Source organism: Nerophis lumbriciformis, linkage group LG23 (genome assembly GCF_033978685.3).
Source record: "Nerophis lumbriciformis linkage group LG23, RoL_Nlum_v2.1, whole genome shotgun sequence".
Taxonomy (NCBI): Eukaryota; Metazoa; Chordata; class Actinopteri; order Syngnathiformes; family Syngnathidae; genus Nerophis; species Nerophis lumbriciformis.
In genome coordinates, this window is record NC_084570.2 from 26,111,661 (window position 1) to 26,132,752 (window position 21,092).

The 21,092-nt window shown below is 37.6% G+C and overlaps 3 protein-coding genes and 1 non-coding gene across 6 annotated transcripts in view; 2 read left to right on the forward strand and 2 right to left on the reverse strand.

Annotated features, from left to right (window-relative positions):
* Positions 1 to 12,421, reverse strand: part of glt8d1 (glycosyltransferase 8 domain containing 1) — a 36,367-nt gene extending 23,946 nt beyond the window's left edge. The window contains exons 1-6 of one of the 2 annotated variants that reach the window (XM_061984906.1): positions 12,134 to 12,415; positions 11,954 to 12,052; positions 11,675 to 11,885; positions 7,885 to 8,002; positions 7,727 to 7,811; positions 3,433 to 3,545 (exon numbers count right to left, since the gene is read on the reverse strand). In XM_061984906.1, the coding sequence (XP_061840890.1) occupies positions 3,433 to 3,545; positions 7,727 to 7,811; positions 7,885 to 8,002; positions 11,675 to 11,885; positions 11,954 to 12,052; positions 12,134 to 12,143 (636 nt within the window). In that variant the 5' untranslated portion in view covers positions 12,144 to 12,415. Of the gene's footprint in view, positions 1 to 3,432; positions 3,546 to 7,726; positions 7,812 to 7,884; positions 8,003 to 11,674; positions 11,886 to 11,953; positions 12,053 to 12,133 lie in introns of both variants that reach the window. The other variant, XM_061984905.2, reaches the window with a different exon arrangement.
* Positions 12,422 to 12,726: 305 nt separating this feature from the next.
* Positions 12,727 to 12,798, forward strand: trnag-ucc (transfer RNA glycine (anticodon UCC)). The gene has a single exon. It is a non-coding gene; the product is annotated as a tRNA-Gly (tRNA).
* A 431-nt stretch (positions 12,799 to 13,229) lies between these two features.
* Positions 13,230 to 14,269, forward strand: spcs1 (signal peptidase complex subunit 1). The gene is made up of 4 exons (XM_061984897.2): positions 13,230 to 13,385; positions 13,718 to 13,777; positions 13,847 to 13,933; positions 14,012 to 14,269. Exons 1-4 carry the CDS (start codon positions 13,347 to 13,349, stop codon positions 14,135 to 14,137), a joined length of 312 nt encoding a protein of 103 aa, XP_061840881.1. The 5' UTR covers positions 13,230 to 13,346; the 3' UTR covers positions 14,138 to 14,269.
* nek4 (NIMA-related kinase 4) overlaps positions 14,251 to 21,092 on the reverse strand; it is a 54,166-nt gene continuing 47,324 nt past the window's right edge. The window contains exons 13-16 of one of the 2 annotated variants that reach the window (XM_061984895.2): positions 19,594 to 19,685; positions 19,300 to 19,496; positions 19,095 to 19,228; positions 14,251 to 15,053 (exon numbers count right to left, since the gene is read on the reverse strand). In XM_061984895.2, the coding sequence (XP_061840879.1) occupies positions 14,955 to 15,053; positions 19,095 to 19,228; positions 19,300 to 19,496; positions 19,594 to 19,685 (522 nt within the window). In that variant the 3' untranslated portion in view covers positions 14,251 to 14,954. Of the gene's footprint in view, positions 15,054 to 19,081; positions 19,229 to 19,299; positions 19,497 to 19,593; positions 19,686 to 21,092 lie in introns of both variants that reach the window. The other variant, XM_061984896.2, reaches the window with a different exon arrangement.

Sequence of the window (21,092 nt, forward strand, 5' to 3'; positions counted from 1 at the left end):
ATATGCAAACCCAGATTCCGATCTAACAAAGGTCTTAACTCATTCTCTTTCTATGCCACATCAATGTGGAATGCACTCCCAACAGGTGTAAAAGAAAGGGAATCTCTATCCTCCTTCAAAACCGCACTAAAAGAACACCTCCAGGCAACTTCAACCCTAAACTAACACCCTCCCTTCCTCATCATACCTCTTCGGATTGTAAATAATCAAATGTAAACAATCAAATGTAGTCACTTTTTCTTATAATTTCTGATCTCTCTCTCTGTGTCCAATACTTGCTGTACATATGTACCAAGTCAGACCTACACTGTTCCAATGTCAATTTATCTGATGATGCAATTGTTGATGACTGAAGTGTTGATACCAACTAAACTTAACCCCCTGCCCCTCCATATCCCACACCCCGGATTGTAAATAATGTAAATAATTCAATTTATATACTGTGATGATTATCTTGTGTGATGACTGTATTATGAAAATAGTATATATCTGTATCATGAATCAATGGACCCCGACTTAAACAAGTTGAAAAACTTATTCGGGTGTTACCATTTAGTGGTCAATTGTACGAAATATGTACTTCACTGTGCAATCTACTAATAAAAGTTTCAATCAATCAATCAAAAGTATGCAGCAGAAGCGTTGCTACAAAAGGTAGCAGCCAACGTTCCCTCTAAGGTGCGCGCCTGCGCAATTGCGCACTGCTCAAGCGTCCTCTGCGCACAGCAAATATATGCCGCGCACCAAATCAAATCCCATCTGAATTCTAAACAAAATAAACATTTATTCTGTATAATTTTGCAATGCAACTCTGAGTGACAGTGACAACAAGCGGCCCTTACGGTGTTTGTCAACACCGTTCAATTGAACACCGTTCAATTATTGTAACGTCTATCGAGATGCTTCGAGGACAGGAATTATATCGATCACTTTATTGAGCAAAACTGTTTATATTTGGCCATAACCAAAAACATGAGTAAAAAACTTCTATCTCGAAAAACTAGTCATTTTCTGCCGTACAAACCAGGCCAAAACCAACTTGTCATCTGTCACCAACACGCATACCACTAAGCCACTGGTGCGTTTATGGCCACACAAAAAGTCGGACAACTCAAACACCACACAAAGTTACACTATGACTCCTCAGTCATACGTGTGCTTATTCTACTGTCATTATTAATGTTAATTTATTTATATTAATCATGGAATGCTGTTACTAGAGAAAGTTACAGGAATTCACACTTCATCCTATGCTTACATTTCATTGTGCAACAGAGGATGTTTAAGGGGAACTAAATGTGATCTCTGAAAGGGGTACAAATGATTTCCAAAGCAGGACCCCCACCCAGACATATTGTACAATACTAATCCATAGCTTGTGAAAAACAAGATTTATTTTATTTTCATTACAAGTGGGCCAAATCACTAATATTACAAAATAATCTCATGAAAATGACTCCTCTCATTTGAGTGGTATTATAAAAGATTGGTTTGAGACAGGTGTGCTGCTGGTATTGCCACGTGTGATGTTCACTGAATGCTCAGGGAGTTTTTGTGTTTGCTCAGACACATGAACAATTAGAGGGAACATTGGTAGCAGCACTACTAATTAGTTCTTTCATTTCAAAAGTCACCCACGAGAGAATGAAGAGTGCTTGAAACTCCGCACGTTAACATCTCCGGCCGGTGCCACACCCAAAAAAAGGCCGAAACAACCTGCACTGACAAATGAGCCTGACGTCTTCCATTTACAGATCAACACAATATGAAAAACATAGTCACAAACACAAGGAGATAACGTCCGCAGTAACTTACTACATAGCGAAGGACATGGCCCCATAAACATCATCTATGCAACATTTTGACCAGAGAACCACCATTACATGTTATGTAGACCACAAGGAAGTGTTTTCAATTTAGAAAAATAATAATAGTATGACTCCTTTAATGCGCCCTATTATATGCATCAAGTGTTCATTCAAGGCTAAGGCAAAATATCGTGATATATATCGTATATCGCGATATGGCCTAAAAATACCGAGATATTAATAAAAGCCAATATCGCCCAGCCCTAAGCATGTCACATAAATAATGTGACATATCACATAAAATAATATGGCCTATCACATAAAATAATGTAGCATGTCACATAAGTAATGTGACATATCACATAAAATAATATGGCCTATCACATAAAATAATGTAGCATATGACATTAATAAAGTGACATATCACATAAAATAATGTGACATATCACATAAAATAATAGACTTAGACTTCCTTTTTATTGTCATTCAAATTTGAACTTTACAGCACAGATAAGAAAGAAATTTCGTTACATAAGCTCATGGTAGTGCAGGATAAAAAAGCAATAGGGTGCATATATAAATAAATAAATAAATATAAATAATATATATAAAATAAATAAATGTATATAAATATATATATAAATATATATAAATAAATAAATAAATTACTGTACAGATAAATATATTGCACTTTTTCACATGCATGTTATATTGTCTTTTTTATTCCAGCGAGTTAATCCATTTTGGGGGGAGTTGAGGGGATAATTTAATTATGATGCGTTCAAGAGTCTTATGGCCTGAGGGAAGAAGCTGTTACAGAACCTGGAGGTTCTGCTTCGGAGGCTGCGGAACCTCTTTCTAGAGTCCAGCAGTAAAAACAGTCCTTGGTGGGGGTGGGAGGAGTCTGCGCCATATCACAAAATAATTCAACAGGCCACATATCACATAAAATAATGATGCTGGCCACTTAAAATAATGTGGCATATCACATAAAATAATGTGACATATCACATGAAATAATGTGACATATCACATAAAATAATGTGACATCACATGAAATAATGTGACATATCACATAAAATAATGAGACATATCAGATGAAATAATGCTGCATAGCACATAAAATAATGTGACATATCACATAAAATAATGTGACATATCACATAAAATAATGTGACATATCACACGAAATAATGCTGCATAGCACATAAAATAATGTAGCATTGTAAAAAAATGTTTTTTGTTTTTTATTATTATCGGCTAATACCGAAAGAAGAAAGCTAATATCGATATGTGACAAAATGCCAAATATCTAATATATATATTTATATTTTTTAACATTTATCAACACACACACCAAAAATTGGTACTGATTGGATTGATTGGATTCCGACATATGGAGAATTGGTACAGTACTGGCTCAAATGTGAAAAGTAGCCATCACATCCTGCAAGGTGTTCCAATGACCCTATGTGTGTGTTATTTACGTGCCAACTAATAGTTAAATACAAATCCATAATATCAATAAGCTTAGCCGAAAGACAAGTTATTTGTGTCATTATTGGCTCTTGCATACTGATGCTGACTAGCGGTAAATACTGTACGTATGGTAAGAGGTTCCCACCTGATTTCCCGCCCCTCGAACGATGCCTTTAGCGGAAGCTGAATCGCAGTCGTCAGAGAAGGCTGCTGCATGTCCAGATTTTAAACTGCTTTCATAAAGCTCTTTAATATCCCCTGAAAGCAAAATGACAGGTCAGTTTTACTGGCAGAACACATGGAACTAGAATTTGCAATTCCGGTAGGAATTTCGTGTGAATGCCCGATGTGCGCAATCCGCTGAACCGCCGATACACGTGAGCGGAACTGAAATGCTTGAATGTCCAAGGTAAGTGGAGTGTGTGGATGTTGGAACGGTTCAAATCGATTGAGAAATGTGGGATATGGAGAAGTTTGTATATTGTTCATTCATTTTCAATGTGGGAAATTCCTGGTAATCAGGGAATTATTGAAACTGGGAAACATGCTGGGTTGAAGGTCCAGGGTGAGTGGAGTGTGTGGATGTTGGAACGGTTCAAATTGGATAAGAAATGCGGGATATAGAAAAGTTTGTAAATTGCCCATTCATCGTCAATGGGGAGAAATTCCTGGAAATTCCGGGAAAACGGGTTTTGCGTTCGATACATCAGAAAAGTAGTGCGTGTAGATGTTTGAAAGGTCGGAATCGGGTTTAAAAATGGCGCAAAATTTAGAGAATTTAAGGCATTGTAGATTTATGAATATGTCCATTCATTTGAATGGGAATTTCTTGGAAATTTGGTAATTTCGGGAAACACTGTTGTGTGAATGTCCAACCATTCAAACAAATACAATTATACACAAAAAAATCATTTATTTGTTGTTATTGTGTGAATGTTTAAGCATTCAAACAAATACAATTCTACACCAAAAAAATCATCTATATATTATTATTATTATTATTGTGTGAATGTCAAAGCATTCACATAATACAATTCTACACCAAAAACAATAATCTATTATTATTATCATTATTGTGTGAGTGTGAATGTTATCTGTCTATCTGTGTTGGCCCTGCGATGAGGTGGCGACTTGTCTAGGGTGTACCCCGCCTTCCGCCCGATTGTAGCTGAGATAGGCTCCAGTGCCCCCCGCGACCCCAAAGGGAATAAGCGGTAAAAAATGGATGGATGGATGGAAAACCAGGATTTCAAAAAAATAAATTGATTCTCGCACAATTGTCCTAGATGATATGAATGGGTTGGTGTTGGAACTTTTGGAATCGGTTGAAAAAAGTTGAATGCTTGGATATTCACAGAATAATATTAATAAAATTAAATAATTATTTTTTTGGAGTACAATTGTATTTGTGTGAATGCTTGTACATTCACACAATAATACTAATAAATAGATTATTTTTGGTGTAGAATTGTGTTCATGTGAATGCTTGCACATTCACACAATAATAAATAATGATTTTTGGTGTAGAATTGTATTTGTTTGAATGCTTAGATAACCATCCAGCCAACCATCCATTTTCTACCGCTTGTCCCTTTTGGGGTCGCTGGAGCCTATCTCAGCCGCATTCGGGCAGAAGGCAGGGTACACCCTGGACAAGTCGCCACCTCATCGCAGGGCCAACACAGATAGACAGATAACATTCACACTCACACAATAATGATAATAATAATAGATTATTGTTTTTGGTGTAGAATTGTATTATGTGAATGCTTTGACATTCACACAATAATAATAATAATAATAATAATAATAATAATAATAATAATAATATATAGATGATTTTTTTGGTGTAGAATTGTATTTGTTTGAATGCTTAAACATTCACACAATAACAACAAATAGATGATTTTTTTGTGTATAATTGTATTTGTTTGAATGGTTGGACATTCACACAACAATAATAATAATAAATAATGATTTTTTTGTTGTAGAATTGTATTTGTTTGAATGCTTGGACATTCACACAATAATAACTTATTTTTGGTGTATACTTCTATTTGTTTGAATGCTTGGACATCCACACAATAATAATAAATGATGTTTCTTTTCGTGTAGAATTGTATTTTGTTTGAATGCTTGGACATTTACACAATAATAATAATAATAAATAATGATATTGGGTTTAGATTTCTATTTGTTTGAATGCTTGGACATTCACACAATAATAATAATAAATAGATAATTTTGTGTTGTAGAATTGTATTTATGTGAATGCTTGGACATTCACACAATAATAATAAATAATTATTTTTTTAAGGTGTACAATTGTATTTTCATTATTTTATTAGTATTATTATTATTATTGTGTGAATCAATCAATCAATCAATCAATGTTTATTTATATAGCCCTAAATCACAAGAATGTCTAAGTATTCACACAATAATAATAATAAAATAATTATTTATTTTTTTGGGTGTAGAATTGTATTTGTTTGAATGCTTGGACATTCACACAATAATAATAATAAATAGATGATTTTTTTTTAAGGTTCAGAATTGTATTTGTGAATGCTTGGACATTCACACAATAATAATAATAATAATAATAATAAATAAATACAATTCGACACTTAAAAAAATCATTATGTGAATGCTTGGACATTCACACAATAATAATACGGTAATAAATAATTTTTGGTGTAGAATTGTATTTGTTTGAATGCTTGGACATTCACACAATAATAACTTATTTTTGGTGTATACTTCTATTTGTTTGAATGCTTGGACATCCACACAATAATAATAAATAATGATGTTTCTTTTCGTGTAGAATTGTATTTTGTTTGAATGCTTGGACATTTACACAATAATAATAATAATAAATAATGATATTGGGTTTAGATTTCTATTTGTTTGAATGCTTGGACATTCACACAATAATAATAATAAATAGATAATTTTGTGTTGTAGAATTGTATTTATGTGAATGCTTGGACATTCACACAATAATAATAAATAATTATTTTTTTAAGGTGTACAATTGTATTTTCATTATTTTATTAGTATTATTATTATTATTGTGTGAATGTCTAAGTATTCACACAATAATAATTATAAAATAATTATTTATTTTTTTGGGTGTAGAATTGTATTTGTTTGAATGCTTGGACATTCACACAATAATAATAATAAATAGATGATTTTTTTTTAAGGTTCAGAATTGTATTTGTGAATGCTTGGACATTCACACAATAATAATAATAATAATAATAATAAATAAATACAATTCGACACTTAAAAAAATCATTATGTGAATGCTTGGACATTCACACAATAATAATACGGTAATAAATAATTTTTGGTGTAGAATTGTATTTGTTTGAATGCTTGGACATTCACACAATAATAATAATAAATAGATGATTTTTTTTTAAGGTTCAGAATTGTATTTGTGAATGCTTGGACATTCACACAATAATAATAATAATAATAATAATAAATAAATACAATTCGACACTTAAAAAAATCATTATGTGAATGCTTGGACATTCACACAATAATAATACGGTAATAAATAATTTTTGGTGTAGAATTGTATTTGTTTGAATGCTTGGACATTCACACAATAATAACTTATTTTTGGTGTATACTTCTATTTGTTTGAATGCTTGGACATCCACACAATAATAATAAATAATGATGTTTCTTTTCGTGTAGAATTGTATTTTGTTTGAATGCTTGGACATTTACACAATAATAATAATAATAAATAATGATATTGGGTTTAGATTTCTATTTGTTTGAATGCTTGGACATTCACACAATAATAATAATAAATAGATAATTTTGTGTTGTAGAATTGTATTTATGTGAATGCTTGGACATTCACACAATAATAATAAATAATTATTTTTTTAAGGTGTACAATTGTATTTTCATTATTTTATTAGTATTATTATTATTATTGTGTGAATGTCTAAGTATTCACACAATAATAATTATAAAATAATTATTTATTTTTTTGGGTGTAGAATTGTATTTGTTTGAATGCTTGGACATTCACACAATAATAATAATAAATAGATGATTTTTTTTTAAGGTTCAGAATTGTATTTGTGAATGCTTGGACATTCACACAATAATAATAATAATAATAATAATAAATAAATACAATTCTACACTTAAAAAAATCATTATGTGAATGCTTGGACATTCACACAATAATAATAATAAATAATTTTTGGTGTAGAATTGTATTTGTTTGAATGCTTGGACATTCACACAATAATAATAATAATGATTTTATGGTGTAGAATTGTATTTGTTTGAATGATTGGACATTCACACAATAATAATAATAAATAATGATTTTATGGTGTAGAATTGTATTTGTGTGAATGCCTGGACATTCACACAATACATTCATATTCGTGTCTCACCTTGCACGATGATGTCATCATCCAAATAGATGGCTTTCTCCGCCTCAGGCAGGTATGAAGGCAAATAATATCTGGCAAACGTCAACTAAAAAATAGAAGATGTGAGCAAAGGTTGCAAAAAAGTTTACGGATGAAGTGTGTAGGATGAACACCCTCACCGGTTTGGTAGTATCCGCCAGCTGAGGGTCTGTAGCTACCTTCCCAATGAGCAGCTCAGGCTTGAAGACAACTATCTTGTATTTGATATGTTGTAGTCTGGGAACACTCAGCCACGCCCTGGTGATAAAGAATCCCAAATTAAAAGGTGTCTTCTCTGATGGGCTGTATGTGTGATTCTGCCTTTACCATGCTTGTCACTGTATTTCACGTTAAAATGGTATGAATTGTCCGTAATACAATTAGGGCCTTTGCGTTTATTATTCTATACGTTTCAACGCTTTTATGAGGTCCTTGATATGCAGGAAAACCTACCAAATTTTCAGTGCATCAGGTCTGGCGATATAATTTTACATTGTGGTGTTCAGGAAGACCAAATTTCCAAATTGAACCCTTGAGCCCCTGCCACCAGATTCACATATTGTCACAAAAATCCCTGGAGACGTCCCAAGAACCCATATTTAAAAACAACATCTTGGTGTCTGTCTGCCATTTTAGGCCAAAAACAGGGGCCGTGCTTTAACAAACTCCTCCAAGGGACGTTGAACAAATGAGTCGCGGTTAAAATTATGGAGACTAGACAAATGGGCGATGCTGAATTGCGAAGGAATTTTGCCTACGCCATGGGATGTGGGCGTGGCAACGCGCCAAACTTTCAACTAATGGTTCGCCACAAAACTTTTAACATTTATAACTCGGCTCCGGAAGTTCAGATTTTGATCATAATTGGTACAAATGATGATGATGACACCCTGAAGTGCCAGCTGGGTCACTACGTATTGGTACACATTTGTGGTGGGCGGAGCCTGGCGGCGACAACTGCTGCTCACCATCACCAATTAAACTGTCATTACTTCACTTTAGATGACAGATACTAAACTGATGGGCGATGATCAATTGTGAACAAATTTTGCCTACTGCATCAACTATCATTACTTCACTTTAAATGATCAGATCTCCTTCCAAAAGAGGGAAGGAGAGCGCCAAACTTTCAACTAATGGTTCGCCACAAAACTTTTAACATTTATAACTCGGCTCCGAAAGTTCAGATTTTGATCATAATTGGTACAAATGATGATGATGACACCCTGGAGTGCCAGCTGGGTCACTACGTATTGGTACACATTTGTGGTGGGCAGAGCCTGGCGGCGACAACTGCTGCTCACCATCACCAATTAAACTGTCATTACTTCACTTTAGATGACAGATACTAAACTGATGGGCGATGATCAATTGTGAACAAATTTTGCCTACTGCATCAACTATCATTACTTCACTTTAAATGATCAGATCTCCTTCCAAAAGAGGCTTTAAGGTTGGGGTCTGATAATGACTAGTCAAACTATGGCCCACCAGCGTCCTCAATTTGGCCTGGGAGATGGCATGAGTTCAATAAAGCATTACGCGGAGAGCTTTCATATTAATCTGAAATACCAGGCAGTTTCCAAATGCTGCAGATTTGCTGTCATCTTATGGACAATGTAAGTAAATCAGATCAATGACCCATAAATGCTCTTTAATTTAATAGCACAGCATTTACGTATATGACGCAATCCAAACAACCTTTAACGACAACCAACACAAAAAGTCAACACACATGGTCACACTTAAAAAACACAACCTGCTCACTGAACTTTGTGGATTTTATGAAAAATGACCAAACACCATAAAAATGTCAAAAGTACACCCATTTGAATCTATTAGAGTGCATGATGGGAAACATGTAAAACACTTTCTCCACACTTATCCATGTTTGGCGCATTTTAACTGCTTGATATTTCTGATCGATTACAAAACTTAAACAAGGTAGGAGTTGAACTCTCACAAACTTGTAATATTCAATTATATATATTTTATATTCATTATATTAACTATATATGTACAGACACAAATTATATTTATATTGGTGGCGTGCCGTGCGTTTCCCACCTAGGCCTTCAGTGATGTCCTGTGTCCAATGATTACCTCTCAAAATACCATCATTTATGTCCCCACATGACCATTGCTGGAGAAATACTATACAGAAACACATTTGCGCACTACTGAGCATTAAATCACCACCAACAGTGTACAAAACGGGTTATTTTCTGGCGCATTTAAGAATGAATAAACCCGCAACAGCAATTAAAACATATCTTATGTGGTACTGTCAAAATTAAAATTGCAAAAAACATGTTAAACGTGAAAAAATAAAGAAATAAAATATCTGAACTCACAATTTGTAGAACCCATTCGAGCTTCCGGGGTTGGCCGACATCGTCTCACAATGTAGTTTCTCTTTAAATAGCCTTCTTGAAAATGGCCTTGCAAATATATGTGTTGTCTTGTCTAATCATAAAAGATGCAGACGAGGCGTGTTGGCTGAGTTCTTAAAGTTTACTCCACAGCGTGCTCATCAAAAACATCCTGCTGCTGGCGTGGCTACTTTGCATGCGCTTCACTACTGTTGCATGCTGGGTAATGAAGTTTTTATGTCACCTAGCTCATAACATCACAATATATATCTGCCTTAGGACAGCTAGAAGGCCTTACTGACAACAACTCGTGATGTGATTGGCTATCGCAAACGTCTGTCAAATGTTTGTGTCCGTTCACTTAAAGTGCACCGCATTGTTGATCCTGAAGGCCTCAGGCAGATTTCGTACAGCATGGCAACATAAACTAGCTGAATGCTGATTGGATAAAAACTCTATAACCTAAAAACAACAGCGCTGGAAGGAGCATAATATGACATGAAGAGAATATGAGTACTTTTGGATATTTAGGGAAAGTAAATAAAAAAATACTTTTATCTTGAATTATAATCATGATTTCTTTCTTTTTAATTATTGTCACACACACACACACACACACTAGGTGTGGTGAGATTATCCCCTGCATTTGACCCATCACCCTCACCCACTGGGAGGTGAGGGGAGCAGTGAGCAGCAGCAGTGGCCACGCCCGGGAATCATTTTGGTGATTTAACCCCAAATTCTAACCCTTGATTCTGAGTGCCAATCAGGGAGGTAATGGGACCCATTTTTACAGTCTTTGGTATGACTCGGCCGGGATTTAAACTCACGACCTACCGACCTCAGGGCGGACACTCTAACTGGTTATGTTAGGCCAGCAGAGAAGGCCTTGCTGGCCCTGACGGCACACCACGGATACACACACACACACACACACACAGTTACTTTACATGGAGTCTGCTCTTGGCCCCCGGCCAAATTTTTTGAGCCCCATGCGGCCTTGCTGGCCCTGACGGCACACCACGGATACACACACACACACACACACACGCACACACACATACACACATACACACGCACACACACACACACACACACACACACACACACACACAGTTACTTTACATGGAGTCTGCTCTTGGCCCCCGGCCAAATTTTTTGAGCCCCATGCGGCCCCATGTCAAAAAGTTTGGACACCCCTGGACTAGCCGTTAATATCGACAACAATATCGTTGTGGTGGAAAATCATAACAGTTTAACTTGTACCTCCACATGCACCGATCTTTCTGAATGTATTTGTGGTGGGTCTCGGCATTGGGAAGGACGTGACAGCATGAACCCCGGATTGGCAGGGATGCGAGGGTCCCTTCAACGTTGCTTGCAGCTTTAATTGTTATTAGAACTACACTACATCGTACTGAGATGCATTTCTTAGTATGACACAATGACAACAATGATCAAATAATATCAAATTCAGCAAATATCAAGTCTTCGCAAAGTTAGCATGCGTTGGGGTTGTTAATGGGTTGCACAAAGTATACCTGCCCTACAGCCTTACTTCAGGTGTTCCACTGTGTCATTCAGGGTGACAATGGTGAAGACAACATTGGCCTTGGTGTTGTGGTAGATGCTGTTCATAACAGCAACAGCAGCACCTAGCCTCTCCTCAGCAGCACTGATGACAACAGGGATCTGGTCGCCTGTCCTCTCCACGTCCACTCTCAAGTCTGGAGATAATTCAGCTTCAAAAGGAAGAATGGCGCCAGTATCTGGAGGAGATAGATCAGTGTTAACTTGCAGATGTGTGTAATGGTGGCCATGTTGTGCCAGCACCTACGTGTGATTTCTTTGTGTAAAAAGTCGCTGAGGTTAAGAAGATTCCGTTGTATTATGATCAGGAAAGCCACGACAAGCAGCACAAGAATGACCACGTTAACTGGAGATAAAAGTGCGTTCATTAATTATAACCTTCAAAAAAGGACAATATGGTATAAAATGCAAACAAGCCGGAACGTACCTTTCCTCATTGCCGTGTTGGTCTATATTCAATTACTGACACTGAGAGGCAACGTTAGCCACTTTGGCAGTCGGCGGGAGGCTAATACACTACTACAAAGTAGCAAAAACAAATGTTATAACATTTAACCGTCCGCGCACATGTTAACTAAGTAAAAAAGCAAGTAGATAAAACACTGGAAATATTTGGACCAAACTGCCAACTCAACATCAACTCCACTCGCCCGTACAAATAGTCTCCCGCGGCGTGCCTGACTAGAAGTTAAGACTATATTATTTGCAGTCTGAATTAAACAATTGGTTTAGTAAAACGTATAGGTTTAAATAGGGGCGATTTTTTTTTTAATTACAAAAAAATATGTAAATGTAAAAACATATTTAGACTGGCAAATAATTAAGCTACCTCAGAACGCACTCATGTTAGAGTAGACATTACTGCGTCCTTATGATTGCGTCACTGAACTTAATTTGTCTTTACTTCTAGAAATGTTACATGTTTTATTCAAACAATGTCCGTACAAAACTATATTTATACGTCAAATAGATGGCATCAGTTGTATTTTTTAAATGACTATAGAACGCAATGGTCATAACGCGTTGGTGGTATAGTGGTTAGCATAGCTGCCTTCCAAGCAGTTGACCCGGGTTCGATTCCCGGCCAACGCAGACATTTTTAACCCAGATGCAATATATTCTTAAATTGTTTTCAGATATCACAAAACTATTCATGATACATTTTGCAGCATAATTTATACACTCGAAAAAACTCGACAAACATTTATGACGTAATTATGTTTTAAAACATTTACATTTAAGTCTTGAACTGAAGGTAACATCCATCCATCCATTTCCTACCGCTTGTCCCTCTTGGGGTCTGAAGGTAACAGTAAATTAAAATTAAAATTAAAGAATTGTACTGCACATTTCCATGTTCTTTTCAGCTTGTTTTTTGTTCCTCAAAGACGATGACGGCACATTTACGGCAACAACATGACACTGTTATAGGGCGAAATCATCCAGCCTTTTTTAAATATTAACGTGACTGTGTGTGTTGACCAGAAAATATTATATCACGTCTTAATTAAATCACAACCAGCGTATTGTGTGACGTCATCTAAAAGAGCCGGGCGCCAAAGGAGTCGCATTAACATGACGTCTTTTTTCTTGCCGGAAATCTAATCGGTTAGGTTGTCGTGTCTCAAGTCGAAGACAAAATGAGGCTGTCTATATTTAACTCGTTGCCCACTCATATGGTAAACTTAATTTTTTTTGTCACGTTTGCTATTGTATCATGACCCAAATGCGCTCTAAACTAGCCTGATATAGCTAAACGCGGGGTGCTGCCAACGAGAGTGATGCTAAATTGTTACAGCTAATACCGACGAGAGTACACCTGAGCTTTTTATTGTTGTGTGTTCAGTGCTTCCGACATTGAGTGAATAGACTAGTCTTTTTTAGAAATTATTTCATTTTTGTTTGTCCTAATGCTATTTGAAGAATTTTTCGGCCTGTCCCGCTTCTGTAAAATACCTGCATTAGTTATAAATCATGGTCCGATGGAGCTGATTCTTTTCATTCTATTCAGGACTATAAAGGCCAAAAATTGGCGGAACAGATTTTCCAAGGAATAATTCTCATCTCTGCGGTAAATTTGCACACACATTTAGCACGTTCTGTTGTGTATGTATGATGTCACCTGATGTTGTCTCTGCAGGTGATTGGGTTTGTGTACGGTCTGATCATTCAACAGTTTGGGTGGACTGTATACATAGTTCTGGCTGGATTTGTTATTTCCTGCTTTGTAAGTTTATTTCCTAATAAGTCTGTACTTTGTACCAACATACTGCATGTCCTAAATCAAATGTTTATCTATTCTAAGCTGACCCTGCCCCCGTGGCCAATGTACAGAAATAATCCCCTGCCCTGGCAGCCTGTTATACCAGACAGCACTGGAGAGTTCAGCCCAAAGACCCAGGAGAGTATGAAGAAAAAGAAGCACAAATAAGTGCCCCTCATCTGGATATCTGTGCATCTTTTTTGTATAGTAAATCATTTTGATCCAGTTACGGCTTTTTAAAAGAAACACAATATTACAGGGATGACTTCGATGTGTGTCCAATAAAATGTCAAAATCTGACTTGATTTGGTGTGTGACTGTACACCATGTAGGGGAGAACTTTCCTGATACAAGAACCACAGCATTATAAATAATGGTCAAAATTGTGTTTTTTAATGGAAGGGTTAATCAGAAATAATTTCCGTGTTAAAATCCATATTACGTGAATCAGACATGAAAATAACGTATCTGCAAAAGCTACAAAACAGCTACAACATACAGTAATATTTTGGCTCACAAGATAAATTAACAACTAAGTACTCTACTAGAGCAAGTAAAAAAACATTGATTAATTTCAATGTGATTGAAAATGTTTGCATAGGCGTTATAATAAACTACAACTAAAGGTACGAACCAAGGGTGTCCAAACTTGTTCCACTAAGGAATGCGATGTATTTAAGCTTTCTGAACAAAAACGTTGAAACCGAATTATAGATGACACAGCAAATTAGTGTAATATCTAATTGTATACCTCTATAATGAATTACATTTTTTACAATATATTGAGAACCAATTAAAAAAAGAACCTTGCACTTTGGACACCCCGATGAAAGCAATAGTGTACAGTAATTCATATTCAAGTGTATGGCATCAATACCAACAAGCATAAATGTTTATGAAAGCAGGAGTACCAAAGTGGCAACAGAAGTGTCATGGCACCTGCCTCTTTGGGGAAAGTGTCCATAAAAAAACCATATTTTCCCCCCTAAACCTTGAAGGCTATCTCCTCAAAGAATTTCAGTTGTCTCACCATTACAGCATAATTTTGATACTTTTCATCGCCCATCTGTTGACGAAGACACACCTGCGATTAAAGAAATAAGTGTCAAATGTCTTATACTTGGTACTTTTAAGCTTTAATCAACCAGACTAACAACTTTGCACACTGGACAAATAGGTCAATATTGCTGATTTAACAGATAGTAATACATATTGTGAGGGGCATACTTTCCACCTTAGCATGGATTGTTAATTTAGGTCTTCTCGTGTTTGGAACACAGTTTTTTTCAAGGCCAAATACAATGAATCCACTCTGTACGTATTTTCGCTCATACACACATAGGATACTTCCTTGTTTTGATAACGAGAAGAGGTGCCAAGTACAAGATGGAGCAAAAGCAGAAGTGTGTGTCAAAAACACACACTATGGTTAAGTTTTGGTTGCGATAGACTGAAGCCCAAGCAACTCTGCTTGGGAAGAGTAGCAGAATGGACACTGCAAAAAATAGCTGGAAAAAATAAAATAAAAAGATTATCTTTTAGGAAAAAAAATACTAAAAATTAGTTACATTTCATGTCAATGCAGCTAGTTAATTTTACTTGATAAGACATCCTAAATTAAGAAAAATATATCCAGTGTTGGGACTAACGCGTTACAGAGTAACGCCGTTATTTTCGGTGGTAACGAGTAGTCTAACGCGTTATTTTTTATTTCAGTAACTCAGTTATCGTTACTACATGATGCGATACTATATAAAAAATAACGTAAAATAACGCAGTATCGGCTAGAAACTGAGAAGATCTGAGTGTGTTTTATTGGAGCGTTGCAGTGTCGTCCTTCTGATTCTTCCTGTGTCACAAGAGGCGCGCTGTGTGTGTGTGTGTGTGTGTGTGTGTGTGTGTGTGTGTTTACTAACAAGACATCATGGCGGAACCGAAGCCGAGTTTCTTAACATGGAGATATTCTCACTACTTATCTTTTGTCGAGCACAAAGAAAATAACATTTGAGTTAAATGTAAGTTGTGTCTTGGATCAAAGATCCCATCTACTGCCCAAAACAGCAAATAAAATCTGCTGAAACAGCTACAAAAGCAACATGCTTCGATGAATCTAGTAAAGAGAGACACACTTCACCTAAGGATTTTAACGGAGGGACTGCTAGCCAGGACAACATTGATAGAGCCATTGCAGCGTATGTGCTAGAAGACATGCAGGCTATTTCTACAGTGGAGTCACCCGCTTTCAGGTAGCTAATTAGCATGATAGCGGGCATCAAACGGCAAATGACACGAAAACATTTTCCAAGTTCCTGGACACAGTGGACAGTGAGCACATAAACATGGAAAGCAAGCTAAAGAAGACACTCCAAACTCTGCCTCTGCTCTTCATTCATCACTGAAGGTACACACACTCTGTCAATTCTCTTATATACTCTTTCATTCTAGAGTGTTTGATTATCACATCACTCTAAATGTATAGACTACAAAGTTCACAAACATAAAGAGGGATCCTAGTGGGCCAGGCCAATCTTTCCTTTTCTCTAAACTAAAACTGGGGAAATGCGTAGAGTGTTCTGGGCTTCACTGAAGACATGATTTTATTTCACAATTCCTTGAGATTAAAAAAACGCCTGGTTAGGCGTGTGTATAGCAGTATGTGTGCTGTATATAGTGACATGACATATAATCATGTCATGTGTGCCTTCCTTGGGTGAAGCCAGGTTTACAGCTATGTTGTGACATGTTGTTATTATGCGGTTTGTTACTTATGTATGTTATGTTGCAGCTAGGGCTTCACGGTGGCAGAGGGGTTAGTGCATCTGCCTCACAATACGAAGGTCCTGAGTAGTCTAGGGTTCAATCCCGGGCTCGGGATCTTTCTGTGTGGAGTTTGCATGTCCTCCCCGTGACTGCGTGGGTTCCCTCCGGGTACTCCGGCTTCCTCCCACTTCCAAAGACATGCACCTGGGGATAAGTTGATTGGCAACACTAAATTGGCCCTAGTGTGTGAATGTGAGTGTGAATGTTGTCTGTCTATCTGTGTTGGCCCTGCGATGAGGTGGCGACTTGTCCAGGGTGTACCCCGCCTTCCGCCCGATTGTAGCTAAGATAGGCTCCAGCGCCCCCGCGACCCCAAAGGGAATAAGCGGTAGAAAATGGATGGATGGATGTTGCAGCTATTTGAAATAGTTTTGTCAATTTGTTCTGGCCCAAAATAAATTGGCCCTTTGAAACATATCTTTGTCTTTGTGTGTTGTATGTAGACCACATTGCTTAGCATAGTTCAGTGATGCAATTGCATGTCAAGTTGATCAACAGACTGTATTATTCTCCAGTGCAATAACAGTACTGAAATGAAGGCTAAAAAGGCATTCATGGGAGCCTTAAAAAATAAAAATAAATAAAAAAGTTACTAAATAGTTACTTTTCACAGTAACACATTACTTTTTGGTGTAAGTAACTGAGTTAGTAACCGAGTTACTCTTGAAATAAAGTAACTAGTAACTGTAACTAGTTACTGGTTTTCAGTAACTAACCCAACACTGTATATATCAGGAAATTAGCAGGACTTTTAAACTAGAAATAAGTATTTTATTCTGAAAACAAGCATTCAACTATCCATCCATTTTCTACCGCTTGTCTCTTACGGGGTCGCAGGGAGTGCTGGGGCCTATCTCAGCTGCATTTGGGCAGAAGGCGGGGTACACCCTGGACAAGTCGCTATCTCATCGCAGGGCCAACACAGATAGACAGACAACATTCACACTCACATTCACATTCACACACCAGGGCCAATTTTAGTGTTGCCAATCAACCTATCCCCAGGTGCATGTCTTTGGAACTAACAGTTCTTAAATCAAGCATTTTTGGGATGTTGCAGAATCTTTAAACACGACCAAAATAGTTATTTTCCCAATTTTAACAGGCTTAAACTGGAATAGACAAAATATAATTAATCATGCTAAAATTAAGATTAGGATGTAAAGTCAATGACTAAAAAAGGTAAATAGCTCTTAAAACTAGGGACATTTCTAGAAATACAATTTTAAATCTTGGCAAGTAGCAAATAATTTGCAGCGAAACAAAAGCATGTGAGCAGTGGGACCATTTTAAGAGAACGTGCCAGATTTTGTAGAGCTCGGTCTTCACTCCAGTGCTAGTTTTGCTAACGTCTCACTGGAGAAACTCAATCTCACCAAGTATATCATTCTAATTTCTAGTCAAAAATATCTAAACAAACACAAGTTACAAGTCACAATCCCCTAAATTATGATCCATAAGAACTTTTTTTTTTTTAGCCAATAGCTCTTCTGAGGAAAAATAACTACTTGTCCTTGAGCAAGACACTTCACCCCTTGCTCCTGATGGCTGCTGGTTAGCGCCTTGCATGGCAGCTCCCGCCATCAGTGTGTGAATGTGGAAATACTGTCAAAGCGCTTTGAGTACCTTGAAGGTAGAAAAGCGCACAAGTATAACCCATTTATCATTTATTTACTCTTGAGCATCACAAGTTTTGTTATAAGAAACAAAACTTCACAATACTAGTAAGTACGTATAATGTTTTAATTGCTAGTTTCCTATCTTGGGAAATTTTACCAGGACAATTTTGTCTTGTTCCATTGGCAGATTTTTTTTTTTTTTGCTCATTACAAGCAAAAATAACTTGTACAAGCAAAAAATGCCAAAAAAAAATCTGCCAATGAAACAGATCAAAATTGTCTCTGTAAGATTTTTTGAAATAGGAAATCAGCAATTAAAACGTATTATTAGTTATACTTACTAGTATTGTGAAGTTGTGTGTCTTTTAACAAACTTGCGATTCTCAAAAGTGGTATGTTTGTCCTCTGTTGCCTAAAAACAAGTTATTATGTCTCACCGAACAATTAATATTCAGGGGAATGTGACTTGTATTAAGTTTGTTGAGATATTTTGACTGGAAATTAGAAATATATACTTGGTGAGATTGTGAGTTTTTCCAGCGTTTGTTACTCCATTTGTAGAATAAACTGATGAACTTCAGTTCGAGTCTCCACGCTTCATTCAGACAGTTGTGCAATAAAAGAAACTGGAAAGACTTTGTCCTTCAAAGGGGAAGCCCGAACAATATCATACTTTTAAAGCATACTTCTCGTTTAATGTCATCCTCCTCCTCCATGATTTCCAGGACTTTATCCAACAGCTTGACTCCCAGGCCCTTCACCACATCTGTTCTCAGGAGCTCGATGGCCCTCCTGATCTTGGCTGGACCTGATGAGGAGCCTGCAAAAACCGAGTAGTCTTTAATGCCACACCACATTGGCGAACTGGAGTTTGCCTGTATAGTATCTGACCTAGTGGAATTTCACCGAGTGACAGGTTCTCTGCTTCCTGCCGAGCTTTCCCGTGAAGCACCAGGGTGTCTCTGTACTTCCTGTTGAGTTTGAACTCCGGTAACGCCGTGGAGCCTAATTCTCTCTCTTCACTGACCATCCTCAAAGTTTGGATCATCATGTGGACTAAATCTTGCATGTCTTTGGATTCAGCTTTTCTGCAGCAATGACAAAACATAATCCACAAACCTTAGTGGTGACCATAGAATCACACAGTGTTCAATATTATGCATGTTCTCAGCTTCATTGCCTCACCTTTCTCTGCCATCTCCCTCTGAATGCTCTGTGGAGCTTGTGGACGAGCAGCACTCTTCTTTGTCCAACCTTTGCTCCAGCATTTTTTCTTGCTACAAAAAACAACAAAGGTTTGGATGATTCTAACTTTCATTTTTACAACAGTACCATATTTTCTGGACCGTAGGGCGCACCGGATTAATTCAGGTCTTTTAAATAAATGATAAATGGGTTATACTTGTATAGCGCTTTTCTACCTTCAAGGTACTCAAAGCGCTTTGACACTATTTCCACATTCATCCATTCACACACACATTCACACACTGATGGCGGGAGCTGCCATGCAAGGCCCTAACCACAACCCATCAGGAGCAAGGGTGAAGTGTCTTGCTCAAGGACACAACGGACGTGACGAGGTTGGCAGAAGGTGGGGATTGAACCAGGAACCCCCAGGTTGCTGGCACGGCCACTCTTCCAACTGTGCCACACCGTCCCCACACCGTTTTTTTCAAACAAAAGGCGCACCGGATTATAAGGCGCATTAAAGTTGTCATATTATAATTTTTTTTTAAATGTAAAACATTTCCTTGTGGTCTACATAACATGTAATGGTGGTTCCTTGGTCAACATGTTGCATAGATTATGTTTTATAGATCACCTTCAATACCATCTCCGGGTTGGGGAGGAGACCCTGCCCCAAGTGGAGGAGTTCAAGTACCTAGGAGTCTTGGTCACGAGTGAGGGAAGAGTGGATCGTGAGATCGACAGGCGGATCGGTGCGGCGTCTTCAGTAATGCGGACGCTGTATCGATTCGTTGTGGTGAAGAAGGAGCTGAGCCGGAAAGCAAAGCTCTCAATTTACCGGTCGATCTACGTTCCCATCCTCACCTCATGTCATGAGCTTTGGGTTATGACCGAAAGGACAAGATCATGGGTACAAGCGGCCGAAATGAGTTTCCTCCGCCGAGTGGCGGCTCTCCCTTAGAGATAGGGTGAGAAGCTCTGCCATCCGGGGGGAGCTCAAAGTAAAGCCGCTGCTCCTCCACATCGAGAGGAGCCAGATGAGGTGGTTCGGGCATCTGGTCATGATGCCACCCTAAACACCTCCCAAGGAGGTGTTTAGAGCACGTCCAACCGGTAGGAGGCCACGGGGAAGACCCAGGACACGTAGGGCAGACTATGTCTCCCGGCTGGCCTGGGAACGCCTCGGGATCCCCCGGGAAGAGCTGGACGAAGTGGTTGGGGAGAGGAAAGGCTGGGCTTCCCTACTTAGGCTGCTGCCCCTGCGATCCGACCTCGGATAAGCGGAAGAAGATGGATGGATGGATAGATCACCTTCAAGTCGCTTTCTGACAGTCGCTTCAGGATGTGCCGTTTTGTGGGCGGTCTTATTTACGTGGCTCACCTTCGGCAGCTTCTTCTACCTGTGATCTTTGTTGTACGGTGTAGCGTGCAAGGACGGGAGTTGAAGAAGTGTCAAAAGATGGAGCTAACTGTTTTAATGACATTCAGACTTTACT